The sequence below is a fragment of the Zonotrichia leucophrys genome, chromosome 20 (genome assembly GCF_028769735.1).
Source record: "Zonotrichia leucophrys gambelii isolate GWCS_2022_RI chromosome 20, RI_Zleu_2.0, whole genome shotgun sequence".
Taxonomy (NCBI): Eukaryota; Metazoa; Chordata; class Aves; order Passeriformes; family Passerellidae; genus Zonotrichia; species Zonotrichia leucophrys.
This window is the reverse complement of record NC_088189.1, coordinates 322523-336837: the sequence shown is the minus strand read 5'-3', so window position 1 is coordinate 336837 and position 14315 is coordinate 322523. Positions and strand designations below refer to the sequence as shown.

General features: G+C 40.3%; 1 protein-coding gene across 2 annotated transcripts in view; it reads right to left on the bottom strand.

Moving 5' to 3' along the window:
• The window catches only part of ARFGEF2 (ADP ribosylation factor guanine nucleotide exchange factor 2), a 34541-nt gene that overhangs the window by 18799 nt on the left and 1427 nt on the right, over positions 1-14315 (bottom strand). Inside the window, exons 2-16 of one of the 2 annotated variants that reach the window (XM_064729630.1) lie at positions 10174-10204; positions 9238-9361; positions 8502-8648; positions 7487-7666; positions 6837-7074; positions 6134-6205; positions 5717-5865; positions 5184-5314; positions 4430-4664; positions 4071-4170; positions 3710-3849; positions 3102-3210; positions 2385-2586; positions 1526-1637; positions 732-937 (exon numbers count right to left, since the gene is read on the bottom strand). In XM_064729630.1, coding sequence (XP_064585700.1) covers positions 732-937; positions 1526-1637; positions 2385-2586; positions 3102-3210; positions 3710-3849; positions 4071-4170; positions 4430-4664; positions 5184-5314; positions 5717-5865; positions 6134-6205; positions 6837-7074; positions 7487-7666; positions 8502-8648; positions 9238-9361; positions 10174-10204 — 2176 coding nt within the window. The remainder of the gene's footprint in view (positions 1-731; positions 938-1525; positions 1638-2384; positions 2587-3101; positions 3211-3709; positions 3850-4070; positions 4171-4429; positions 4665-5183; positions 5315-5716; positions 5866-6133; positions 6206-6836; positions 7075-7486; positions 7667-8501; positions 8649-9237; positions 9362-10173; positions 10205-14315) is intronic. The other variant, XM_064729631.1, reaches the window with a different exon arrangement.

The window sequence follows — 14315 nt, the reverse complement described above, 5'->3', positions numbered from 1 at the left end:
AAGCTAACCATTAGAAATGCATCAAACCCCAAGCAGTTTAAAACACTAATAAAATGGGTGGGGAAGTGCATCATCTTTGCAATATTGAAAACTAGACTGAGATTTTCAAGTACATTCCCTACCGATTACCCAAAGAACAGTAATGTATAATATTAAAAAAGTTAAATGACTTATTTTTTACTCACAGAGTTTCATAAAGATTGATATAAAACCAACCCACTGACACACCAACTGGACTAAGGAAAGGGAACTAATTAAGCCTGACTAAACTTCAGTGTTGATTGCACTAGGAACAACAGCAGCTTTGCCTATTTGGTATCAAATAGCACATAGACATTTTGTTCCACATCTAACAGGCAAGCAACAGCACTGTAACATGCTATTAGTTGTTTTTGTCATGATTTTTTTTAATTCTAGCCATTTCTACTGCTTAATACATTGACTGATCTACATTTGTCTAAAATTGTCTCTGTATTAGCTGTTCGATTTTAATGTACTTAGGGCTTTCCTTTTCCAGTAATTCCTTTCAGCAAGTACTTGGGATTTAAAGAAATGACAGCATCAGTATCCTTCCTATCCAATATCAACAGCAAGATCTCCTCCTCACACAAGCCTGCAAAAGTTCCTGGCCTGGTATGGGCTTAATCAGTCCCCTGCCCCTAAGAGCCACACAACAGTACAGCCACGGAATGTTCTTTGGGCACTGATCTGATAGAAAGGGTTTGAATTACCGTTGGTTGCATTCAATATATCTAGCAGCAAACTTCTCCATTAATCTATCAATCTTCTGGGCTTCACCTGGCAGACGGAAACCTTCCAGAAATATACGCAGAGCAGAGACAAAGTCTTTTCCACAGAAATCAAGCTGGTCTACATAGGCATACATCACTTCCTTGTTAAACTTGCTGCTTTCCCCAAGAAATTCCCCTACTTGAGTCTAAAAAACACAAGAGACAGTTATTACTGTGCAATCCAGGTGCCAGCTCTGCAAGAGGGTTTCTATGCCAAGAGCTGCACAGCTGCCAGCTCTGTAAATCTGACACGCTGCCGCGTGGGCAGAGCGGCCCAGGGAGGGACAGGGGTCCCAGATATGCGTCCTCAGTCTGCATATTCCTGCCTCCTCACTGCCAAAGGCAAGATCTGCATTACTGCAGTGCCAAGGAAAGCTGAACTGTGCCCAGCTGCACACGCAGCAAAGAATGCTTTGCCACTGCAGCACACGATCCTCCCTTGCTGGCAAGGGACTGCCAGCAACTGACACTGCTCTTTTTCCCTCCAGCCTCCAGGAACAGACAAAATGCACATTCCATTGATGGGGAACCCTCCAGCACTTTACTATAACATAGTACTTGCTGTCCCAGGCTTCTCAGTAAACAGCAGGTAGCTGTAGCATTAGGTGTGTCCATGAGGAGCCTTGCAAATTCATTTCTCTAAGATATGAACTCCAGAGCAGGGGCACAGAGCAACCAGGGGCAGGGCCAAAGGTACAGGGGCAAAGGTACAAATGTGCTGCATGTAATCTTACAGAGCAGAGGCGTTCCTCTTGGTGCAAGAATTGTGCCAGGTCCTCTGTTGTAGTGCCAAGCATTCCCTGCTCCTGTAGATACTGTATTCCTCTCTTCGGCTTTTTATTAAACCTATTCAGACAAAAACATGGGGAAACTGACATACAATTAAAAATATAACAGCCTATAAAATTTGAGTTTTACAGAGTCCTCATAAATCAAAGATTCTGTGCTGTAGCTCCATATCTTTTCTTTCTAGTTAGGAAAAAAGTTAAAGAATGTGCAACAAATCTATTACTTGTATCACACCATAGGCTCCACCTCATAAGGTACACTGAGTTGCTGATAACCTTACAAGTTATTGCTGAAAAACCCCAAAACTCACCTTTTTGAACATGAAAAATTTTACAGTCTACATGAAATGTTAAAAATGTTGCTGTTCAAGATTTTTCTCTAGTATTTACAGACATGCAGACCTTCAAATAAATGAAAGAGAAGTAAAGCATAGCTGCACAATGATTTAATTCTTCCAACTCTATTTCAATAAAGGACAACAAATCATATAAGAGCTGCAAGACAACTGTGATCCTCAAACCAACTTCTCTCTAGACATACACACTCTTGTGGAGCTGAGCCAGTAGAAAGGAAAGCTGGAAAGAAAAAAAAGGAGGAAAGAAAACCCCTTCCACTCCACCCAGAATTTTATGAAACTCCTTTTAACTACAACAGCCTCCAGCACTGGTTTTTCACAACAGCAGGCAACAGTCTTCAGCATTAACATCAATTTATAAGTGTCCCTGCAGGTGTGACTGTGAGACCATAAGAAACAATACATTTTATTTAAAGTGAACTTTTGTTTTCCTGTCATACTGGGCTTACAGTTCTATCCCATGTTCAATTATTTCCTTTTGTTGCTTGATGACTTCAAATTGCTCTGGATCATCTGGGACAGCAGTCTGGGTACCAACACTTCCGACTCCTGATGATACAGTGGAGTCCAAGGAACTGACACTACTCCGTCTCCCTCCAGTGTCCAGGCATTTACCTTCAGCCATTTCCTGTTCAGATGGTTTATATGAACCTATTTACAAACAAGGTGAGACTTAACTTATCCTTGTTCAGTCAAGAGCTTTTAGTTACAGAACTTAACTTTTAAGCGAAATCTACAAGTTAACATTCTTATTTTACCATGTATACTTTTTGGCAGGCTGCACTATACTACATGAAGATGCTCTATTGATGGAAGTCTAAAATAATCCAACAAAAGGCAGAAAACCAGCAGCATCTATGGAGAAATTCCAGTACATCAACTTAGTAACTCCAAGACTGGTCACATGTCTTGCTCTACATCATGAGATGTAGGAGACAAGGGGCTGGCTAAATCTCATCCACAGAACCTGGTTATTCAAAACAGACACTTGGAGAATCAGTTACTGCAACAGCACTAACAGCTGTTTGTAAAACACCTCACTTGTGTAAACAAATTGTTAAGGTACAAACCTGGCACTCACACTTCTGAATAGCTTCTAAACAGTGAACAAACACAAGAATGAACTGATTAAATAAACCAGTCTCTCCATACAGAAGCAATCTTACCCAAGCTAGTCTGATGATTGGGGTTCACATAAAGGTCTTTGCTCCATTCTACCATACATTTTAAAATAGAAACCAAACATTCAAGTCCTTTTTTCCTCAGGCTTAGTTCCTAAAACACAAAGAAGAATAATAAAATAAAAAAAGAAAAATCAAACCAACAAACCATGCTGAGCCCATGCTGAACAGTCTCTACAATAGTCTCTCTCTAAGGACTGGAAAAGTACAATGTTAAAAATAAAATGCTTATGGTGGAGATATAGCATAAAGTCTGTGTAAAGCAAACCCCACAGACGGTACCACTAGTGTATGAGTTTCAGAAAGACAGAAGTTAAACTGAGGAAGAGGAAGGCTCATTTGGCTCTCTCTCCCTTGCCAGTCAAACTAAAGAGACCAGAAGCAGCCTGGTCTCACAGTGCAAACAGGCAGCAAAATCACCGAGTAATTAATGGCACTGCTTCAGCATCCAATTGCAAATTATTAAACTAATAAAAAGTAAGTAACATCAGTAAGTTACAGAAAACATGAACTTCTGGAAGTATCTGTAACAATGCAAAGATAGCACTGTTTATGAAACAATAGTACCTTATCTTCAAAGCTGTTTTCCTTACCTGTAAAGGTGTCATTCCCAATTCATGCCCACTTCGTCCCTGTGCAATTTTGGATAAATCATTTACAAGACGTTCAAATATATTAGCAGCATTTAAATCACAATCATAGTTTACATAAATATCCACTACACACTGGGCATCTGAAAAGAAAAGGAAATGGAATTATTAGGATTCTGTGCAATAAATTTTTAAAAGGAATCAGCCAGCTGGAGCAGGCACTGCAGATGAATACAGACATTTAACCCAAGCACTCTAGGATCAAATTCAAATTTTCATACTTAAACATGATATGTGACATTTCTTTTCAAAATAATTTTCATCTGCTGCCAGAAGAAGTGATTCTTTTACACAGTGAAAATACCTGCACAAATCCTAGTTAAAGTCTGAATCACCATCCACTTGTGTTCAAAGGAACTTGAAGAAGTCTCTAGAATATTCAGGAAGATCTCTTTGAAGAACACCTGCAAAATAAATACGATTAAGGACTTGATGATCTGAAACTTATTAGAACCACATCAAATGTACAGATTAATTTCTGTTCAGTAATTTCTCTTCAAGAGTAATATTTCATGTATATTAGAATTTGGATACAATAGTAATGTATTAGTTTAGTAAGCAAACCAAACTAAAAATTAAAATGGAAGTTATAGCTGTCTTTTTAACTTGAGAACAGTATTTTGAGAACCAGAGCATATGCAACTTATAGAATAAAAGTCTCACCTCAATCTGCATTTTTAAATGGGTCTTAAAATTTGAAAGCAGTGTGAGGAAGATGGCAAGAGAGAGCTCAAACACATCAGGAACAGAAGAGACTCCATTTTTAGATAATGCTACACAAAGATATTGCTTGATTGCATTGATGAACATTTCATGTGTCCTGAAAACCAGACCAGCATTCTGCAGCACTGAGAGAAGCAGCTGGAGAGACACAACCTTGGAACGCAATTCATGTGATCTAGAAAAAATTCAACATTAAATGTATTTCTATATTTTCTTAGTATATACTTGCATTCAACATTTGCATTGTAGCATTTCTTCTACATCAGGAAGAAATGACAGTATTTTGATTCATTTAAATGCAGGAGGCAAGAGGGTGGAAATCAGCCAAGTGAATTTTGAACTTCTACCATCCAAATTTCAAATTTTTTCAGTAATATCAACACCTTAGACTAGCCTAATAAATGCAGCTCAGTGCTTCTTAAGCACTTCCCCACTCTCCCACCAAAAGCTTCACAAATACTATAGTCAAGGCCACCCCAACTGGTAAGATTAATAAGCCTATTATACAAAAACCAAAAATCTCAAGTACTGAATTTTTAATAATTTAAAGGTATTTCAATCCTAGATTCATCAAGCTAACTAAACCAAGGGCCTGACAAGTGGATTTTGAACACCTGCTTAACTATACAGCAGCAACTTAACTGTCTCTAAAAGCTACCAGGAGAGGACACAATAATAAAGCCTGTCACATTACTTGGGATCTGGTGGTCCTTCCCCCAGTGGTTTCATGGAGAGCTTGCACAATGACCTGAACACAAGGAAGGCATCCTTTTGTAGAACATGGGAAAATCTGGCAGCAGCTTGATGTCCAGATACATCTGTTTCCTTGAAAATAAGAAACACAACAAGACCCTCAGTGAGACAAAGAAACAGAGCAATTAGGAGATTCCACAGCTCCTCTGAGAATCAGCTACAGTTTAAACTAAACCTAAACAGGACTACAAGGGATCTGGATCTTTTCACACATGTTGACTGACCCTTTGTCTCTGTCTCTGACCCTTTGTCTCTGCATTCTGTATTAAAATACAACTAATATATTAAATTTTAGGACAGGTATTTTCAATATATGCTTAAATTGCAGCTGCTGTTTCCTTTTTGAATCTGAGTAGGACACATACATTAGAGTTTCTGTCCCTTTCTTCTGCCAAATCCCACTCTATTAGTTGTCACAATAAAAAACATTTCTTCTTTCGTAGATGTATATTGGCATCCAGTGCAATTATTTACCAGATTATCAGCAGAGGAAACAGACTGCCCATCATCTGGAATCCCATTTGTTTGTACATTTTCATTGCTAGAGCCAGAAAGAAGAGTATCCGCAGTCTCTAATGCAGGCAGAGCCTCGGCAGGTTCTGCTACCTGCTTTTCTTCAGCCACTAAAGGGGAAAATGGAAAGATTATTAAAATCATGCAAGAGTTTTCTATCCCACGACTTTGTGAAGCTTTACCACCGAGTGGCAGAGAAGTAGCACTGGTAAACTAGAAAGTTTCTCAGCTATCACCAAAAGAATATTGTGATACAATCAAAACCTGTGCTTGCTGCCTTAGTAGGTGTTCTTGTCAAGATACTTAATCACAAAAATTACTTCCATGCTTCTGTAATCAATATATATGCAACTATTTTAGTTTAGAAGACTTTACTACCTTTCACAGCTGAATCCACCACATCTTCCAAGATGCCTTGAACCATTTCCTTTCCTCCATCAATCGTTTCCTCTAATGAAACACAGAGAGAATTTTTAATTTAGTATTTTTGTTTAGGAAGAAGACTAAAAGGAAAAACATGACAAAGGCAGAAGCATAAACATTTATCAGTTTCCTTCCTTGAAAATAATTTGTGAGAAGTCATTCAAAAATACTCATTGATGTTCGTTATGCTGTTTGAATCAAACCACTGATATTTTCAATGCAGTCGTTTTGCCATTTTTATTTATCAACTGTTACAAACATTTCTAATTAAGATGCAGTATGTGCTGATAATATGGTCTTCATAATATGCACCATTTTTACCACAGGACTTCAATTACCTGAGAGCAGCTCTGTCACATCCCACATACCATGACAATTCTCTTCCTTTGCTTCCCTTTTGTCAACCTGTTCAAGTCAAATTCCACAATCCTCTATAGATCAAGTACACATGGTTTAACTGGAATTCTAGGGAGAACAGGAACCTTTCTGCAGCAGTTATAGTGTAGACACAAGCTGAGGATGGCAGCACACTCTGGTAGTCTACAGAGGAAAGCTAAGGGAGCCAGTCATCCCACCACTGCTCCTCAAAGGCGCCTCAAAGAGCACTTTCCAACAAGCTGGCTGTGAGTGAAAGCAGCAGATCCCATGTTGTGCTCACCTGCCGCCAGCATGGTGGGGGCCTGCTGCAGCTCCCCGCGGCCGGGCTCCGCAGGGCCAGGCTCCGCAGGGCCAGGCTCCCCATCGCTGGGCTCCCCATTGGCCAGCACGGTGCCGGCGGTGCCAGCCCTGCCTCCCCAGGAGCTGTGCTGCCGCTGCCCCGGCCTTGGGGACCGCGGCCCCGCCACTGCGGGGGACTGCGGCTTCTGCGTTCGCTCTGCTTCTCTGGACTCCTGCAACTTGGAAAGCACATATGGAAAGGTTCATCTAAGTACAGAATACACTGAGGGAAATCCTGCCTATGATGACTGATGTTCCCTTGTGAACTCAAGTCTTAGCATGAAACAGTGAAACTACAATCACTTGGCCAGTAAGATTAAAAACATACACTTCAAGTTTATTTGAAAAGCATCATTTGTTTATCTAATGCCATTTGGCAGAAGCTATGGTGCGAAATCTTGTTATCAGCAGAGCACGGCACCTTTTATTTTCAACTTTGCCTCACTGCACAATTTGACAGGTTTTCTAACATGATGAATCAACAGATATGCAACTACAATGACAGATTCATTAAAAACAATAATAGTAAAAAAGTTTTCAGTCATTTTCAAGCCTAAACATTTGAGATGAGAAAAAGTAATAGCTACTTACAGCTTGGTTTTCCATCCGTGTAAAAATTACATTTAGCATCTGTGTAAGGGTAGCTTTGGCAGTTGTCTGGTTAATAAGATTTTTACTGGCTAGATAGATGTTGTAGCAGGTTCTAACAGTTTGAAGAATTGTTCCTTCATGAATTTCTATATATGGAGATGTTACTGCAGTGAGAAGAGCCTAGAAAAGTCCATAACACAGTAAAAATGAAACCTAGGCAAGTAGACAGCAATGCTCCTCATACATGTCTTCCAAAATACTCACTGGGTTTGCTACTAAACACAGGTATCTTTTTTTTCAGGCTTTACAAGCAACAACACTTCAAATCAAAGAAAGTTCAAAAGGACTTCCACATCTCTGCTCTCTCCTGAGCTGTTCTTAAAGGGTCTTATCAAAACTAAATTTCCACCAAGTGAGATACTCCACCTCCAAAAACATTTACTAAATTCCATAGCTTCATTTCCACACAAGCGCCAATAGGCCTACACTAATGTCAAGTTGGATTACTAGAAGGTTCATGAACTTCCAACCTCAGCTACAGCAGCCCAAGAAGATTTCAGAACCAGAATACACACTACTGACGGATATTACTACGCCTTGTTTAGAAAATACACTGGCAAAATGGCCAGGGGAGCAGACAGGCTTGAACAGCATTCCATGGCACTGCATCCCAGTTCCAGGGCCTGCTATCAGGGCTGAAAGCAATCCCCTGGCCTGATGGAAGTAGGCATAGCGAGCCTCTACGAGGAACACCAATTTGTCTGAGAGATGGTTTATCTCAGAAAGGACAAACATTTTTAAAATATTCCTTTACATTCTGCTTTCCCAACAGGAAGTACATTTTCCTCACCAATTCTGCCCTGGTGGAAGCCTCCCTGAAAGCAGCAACACATAGGACAATGTAAGAAATGGAGCAAATGAGCCCTCAGTAATATTTTGTCTTTTTTTTTTTCAGTTACAAAATGAAAGAGAGAAAGCAAATGAATGTTGCACCAAAATGAATTGAATAAAATACCTTAATTATCTGCAGTTGTACTCCTTCATCTGTTTGAGGACCCTGAAAGCAATTGCAAATGGTTTCCACTATTCGGTCAATCAGCCGTTTTCCGGGCGCTCCGCTGTCCGGAGCATTGCCAGTGATGTGCCCATATGCAATGAGTTTCTACATAGAAAGAATGCAGCTTAGATGACCATATATTGTTAAGAAAAACACAGTTTAGCAGCATAAAAAGGTGTGTTTAGATAGCATACCTCACTTAACCAGTTTTAATGTACAAATTTAACACTATCTACAGTCTGGTCAGCAAATACTTTGACTGCTCATACATGTGGACAAAAGAGATTTTAGTATGACAGAAAAGCTTTTTCAACTTGAGCCATTTCTTCATAACATATCCAGAGAAAAAAAATTTAAACACCAGAGTGTGACTTCCTCTGTCACGTCAGCACCACAAGAAACCCCTTAGTAACACTCCTCGTAGAGCAAGACAGATGAAGCACCTTTACTGCCTGTTGTAAGGATGCCCCAGCCCCAGCAAAGGGGCTACAGCAGGGCAGCCACACTCCTCGCTGTGCCCAGTGCCCGGCCGAGTGTGACCCCAGGCAGGGCCTGCCTGCTGTGAGCCCGGGGGACACGGCCTGCCTGCTGTCACCCGGGGCAGGGCCGCTCCTTGCTGCGGGAGCTGCATGCCAGATCTGGTCACTGCAGCTTTCTCCATCTCACTCTGACCAAGCTTATCCATAACACTCACCTGTAAACAATCCAGGGAAGTACTGACAATGCGTGGAGACTTTGACTGGCAGGCCAGCTCAAATGGAAGGAAATATTTATCTGCTTCAATGAAATTTGCTTTTGGTGGAGCAGCAGTGCCTTCTCTAGGTCAGATACAAAGAATTATTAATTTTTCTAAGCATGTATATCACAGTAAACCACACTTTCTCCTTTTTTTGAATTTAAAGCTAAATAATGCACAGCAGCATACAAATGTACTGCAGCTTTCTTCCATATACTTTCTTAAACAAAGATCAATTTTCTTTAAAAATCACACAAAACCCATTTTACATTTATTTATATTCTATCTGATCTTTTTCATATCTTCTTCAGCTTAACTCTTCCCTCGCTATACACCAACACTGTCCCACTACCTGAAATATTGGAAAACTCCTACACAACTGATATATCTACCCATGTTAATCAAAATGGATTAAACAGTGCCCATAAGCAGAACACTAAGCAAACAGAAACACATCTGGAGACCCAGTTGCTCTTTTTCAATTATAGCACAGTGCTGGAAAACTTTTTTAAAACTTTTATTGCAGCAATATTTCAATTGGTCTTCTTGATCTAGGTAATAAAGAGTACATGCTATCAAACAGAGGGTATGTACTGATCCCCATAACTTCCTATCAGGCTATTGAGTCCAGTAAAAGGAAACAAAAAAACGGCACCTTTTAGAAATTTCACAATTTTTTCCTGGTGAAATTCATAGGCAGTTACGGCTTGAGTACCCACAGCCACAAACATTGTGTAAGTGAAACACACAGGCCAGGCCACGTGTTCTTGGCAGAAAGGTGGGTCTGGGTATTCACAAACTCACTGCTATAATGTATATACACTCTTACACTTCCCCAGAATTATTCCATTTGTTCTTGTCACACCCTTCTGTTTAGAGTAATTAATAATTTACCTTTGCTTTTCCAGCTCATTTTTTATTTCATCTGGAAGAGAGAAAAAAATGCAAGCCTTAGTTATCAATATCAATAACACAATAATAAAGCTAAGATGTTTAAATCCAGTTTTGCACTTCAGTATTTGCTAGTCCATTCCTGTAACACCTTGGCTTCAGAGATCACAGTTTCACCAGTTATTCAAAGGTGCAAGCACTGAGGCCTGGGGGCTTCAGAGTCAGTAGGAACTTTGCAGCTCTGTGACAGCCCAAAGCCAGCACAATCATCCCCTGATTCTTTAGGCCTCAACAGGAGAGGAGACAACAGAATGGAGGCTCTTGGTAAGAAATTACCAAGGTTTTCTGTGCCAAACAGAAAATGTAATTCTTGCACAGCATCACTTCTTAAACCAGTGTGTTTTTAATTCCAGGATCCAGCTGGCCTACCAATCAGGTGACTAGCCAGAAATTCAGTTCAGCATAATTTCAATTCAGGCCTTTTGATTTAATTTCCTTCCCCACCTTTAACATCATGTAATCCAAAGAGCTACTGAGAACGTATGTGACCCACCAATGAATTGTGCCCCAATGTATTGTGTTTTGATGTGCCTTGCTCTTAGCACAGCGCATTCCCATAGCATGCAGGAACTGCTGCTTAAAACATGGACTCTTCTGGGTAGCTTTACACCTTCGGAACGCTTAGTCCTGCCTCCAGGTCTTGGCAGAGAAAGGCATATTTTAGCTATAGCTACAATCCCAAGTACAGCAGGATTCCAGGGTCAGCAAAAACATAATTAATGCTGTATTTCAGACACCCTGTAGAACTAAGGCATACAGAGCTTTTTCTTAATGAAGAAATTTTTCTAATGCAAAAATTTCAACTAAGTTTCATTTCCTTTCAAGGAGATCATTTCCCCCCCACACTGGTTGTTTCGCAAAGTAAAAAACATGTTGAATTGAAAGATTCATAAAGACTATAGTCTTAAGGAGACATGATCATGCCCATCTTTACTGATACTTGTCATAGATCTTGCACTGGAAAAATAATGCAAGAATAATATCCCATATTAGAGCAACAACAGTTTAACTCTCAGAAGTACTCTATAAACAGCAACAAAAAAGATCTAACCAAGGCCTGACCAAGTTCCCCACAATTTTATTATAATAAAAGCTTTTCTAAAGCCATATGAAAACATCTTCACCACAACAGTATTTTAACAGATAATACTGGCAGAAAAGAATAAATGAAAGGACAAAAGGAAGCTGCAGGCATAGTTGTGCTACTGCCTGCACCAAAACAGTTTGAAAACCTCTGCATCTGAAGTACTCATTGGTGGTCTGACCATCACAAGTGAGTGAAACAGAAACAGTTGCCTAATTGAAGGCTGCTGCCAAGAACAGCTTGCCAAGCCCTAACCAGACACAGCCAGCTTCCAGAAACCGCCCGCCACTGGTCCTGTTTTCCTCCAGTCACAGCAGTAAGGGCACAGCTCAGCTCCCTCCGGCAGCTACAGAACACAGTCCCAGTACTGGTCAACATCTGGTCACGCCAGCACAATGCTGACCCTTCACTTGGTGCTTTAGGTACCAGAGCTCCCTGTCTCTCCCACGGCGCCTCCTTCAGTCAGAAACATCTTCAACCCCTGCGCTGCCCATCTAAGTCCAGCAGCATTCCTCCCAGGCAACAGACCTGGAACAAGAATGGCCTTGCAGCAATTTCTTCCAGAGTTTCTGGCCATAGAAGCAGGATAAAGCTGACATTGGGTAGCTGCCTTTCTCTAGCAGATGGATAGGTTTAGTTCACTTGTATTGAAAACTACACATTAAAGCAGAAGACATCTGTTGTCTGCCTGCAGCTCAATGCCTGCTCTGTGGCCTTAGAGTCAGGTTTGTGTCAGTGACAGCAAGCAAGCCCTTGGGCAAAAAATGGCTTGTGCTGGCACAAGGACACGGGCCATGGTCCGAGCAGCAGGCAGCAGGGCCAACACAAACATGTGGAGCAGCAGCCAGAACTTCCCTCCCGCAGGACAGTAAAGCCAACCACATTGCCCAAGCCCAGCCTGCCCTGGAGTCCAGGCAAAGCCCAGCAGGTATGGATCACACAAGGCTGTGCAGAGCCCTTCAGAAAAGGGCCGGGGCAAGCCGCAGTCTGCTCTCTGCCCCAGCGCTCTCTGAATTCGCTGGACAAGAGGCCAAAGAAACACAACTTACTTTGGACATCTGTCATTTATACACAGAGACTTCCTAAACACAAAACCAGATTCCTAAGTGAAGGCAGGGCTGAAAAGATTTTAACTTGTTAACAAGCTAACTGAACAAATTCTGTTGTTCACAAAGCTTGAAGATCTGTATGTGGAGCTGCCCAGGCTATCAGAGAAGGCTGCAGAACTGGGGTGGCTGCACAGTATGTCATTAAAAACAGCCCCAGTAGGGCAGGAGTAATAGTTTATGGGAGTGACCCAGATGCACAATTATGAACTGTGGGGATACAGACTGTCAGTATTCCACTGCAAATTTTTCAGGATAATTTCAGGACGTTTATTAAGAAACATATGTACGTGGAGCTTCATGTAAATGAAAATGCTCATTATGCAACTATTTTTATACAATAAAATGGTCTGTCGAAAACAAACTTTCTTCAAAACAGGGTTTTCTAAAGCAGAGCAGAACAGAACAGCTTCTCTGTTTAAAACCCTCAATTTCTCCCAGTCCCCCAGGACTTACTGGCATTACAACTACAGGAGACAACCGTTACACCTACTGATGAAGCAAGAGACTGAATGAAGGAATCTATTCAAACTCTGCTTACTTAACATTAACACTGTGTATTTCAAAGGAGGCCATGGAAAGAGGCAGAAAACAAAAAAAACCCATCACTGTGAAGTGTTTTGTTCCTTTTCCTCCACACTTGTGTTTCTGTCCTTTATGCACCTATGTTACTTCTGATTTCTACAAAGTCATGTGTATTTTGTAGTCCAAAACTGATCAGTATTAGACCAGTGAAAGGACTGAATTACAAGGAAAAAAAGGGTAATAAGAATTTAAATTTAGAAAAATTAAAGCAATTAGAATTTTAAAAAATTAAGAAAAATTAAAACAATTAGAATTAAAGAATACCTATATTTACTACACAAGAGAGACAGCAACACTTCATAGTAATTTATCTAAATTCTCAGGAGCTACATGTACAAATTAATACAGAACTCATGTAAGAAAACAAGAGCATCATTCCCACAGTTAGAAGCTTCTTTCTCTCTCACCAAACAACAAATGTAAAGGATAGATAAGCAATAGAAACACTACTGCAGTAACACCATAGCAGAAGCCATAAAAACTGGTTCATTTCTATTAGGCAGCTGTAGAATACACCCATTTCTCCCTATTTGGAAAAAAAAAATCATCTTAGATTCCCTCGTCACAGGAGCAGATATCAGCTACACATGCTCCATGCCTGTGTTGCCTGGTTTATAAGTGGCACAATGCCACAAGGCTCCAATAAAAACACCGCTGCATAGAGAAGACTGCACAGCAAAAGGGATTTAGTAAGTAGAAGTGGATTATCTGAAGTATTACTTGGAGAAAAGTGCAGCAGACAACAGCTGACACAATGACCACTTTCATAAAGTAACTACATTTCTTTCAAACAGAATTAATTTTATTCAGTGTTAACTGGACTTTTTATTATTATTCACAGCATTGAAGCTTCTTTCATTCCTGACAGTTTCTGCAGGTTACAAAGTTTGGCCTCAATTCTTCAGACTGCCAGTAACATTCTTCCGACATTTCCTCACATATTTACTATTGCACAGAACTTGAAAATTAAGTTGACACTTTTGGAACTGTCATAGTCCTGGTTAATACAAAGTATATGCATAATTAAAATTAAGTATATGGAAATAAGACTGATTTTTTCACTTGAGAAAAGAAAAAAAAAAAGGCTCAATCAAAATAGAATAAAGTTTGAGAGGGAAAATCACATGTAAATAAAAGAAACCCCATTCCTGTTAGCAACCTAAAATAATCAAGTAATATTCACCAAATGTAACAAAGATCCTCCCATACAGTCATTCAGGCCCCTAACAGTTGGTCAACATAAGGTTATCTCTTTATGCTGCTCTCTGCTAGTCCAGGAAAGCCCACGGACTCCTTTTCAAAGCAGGATT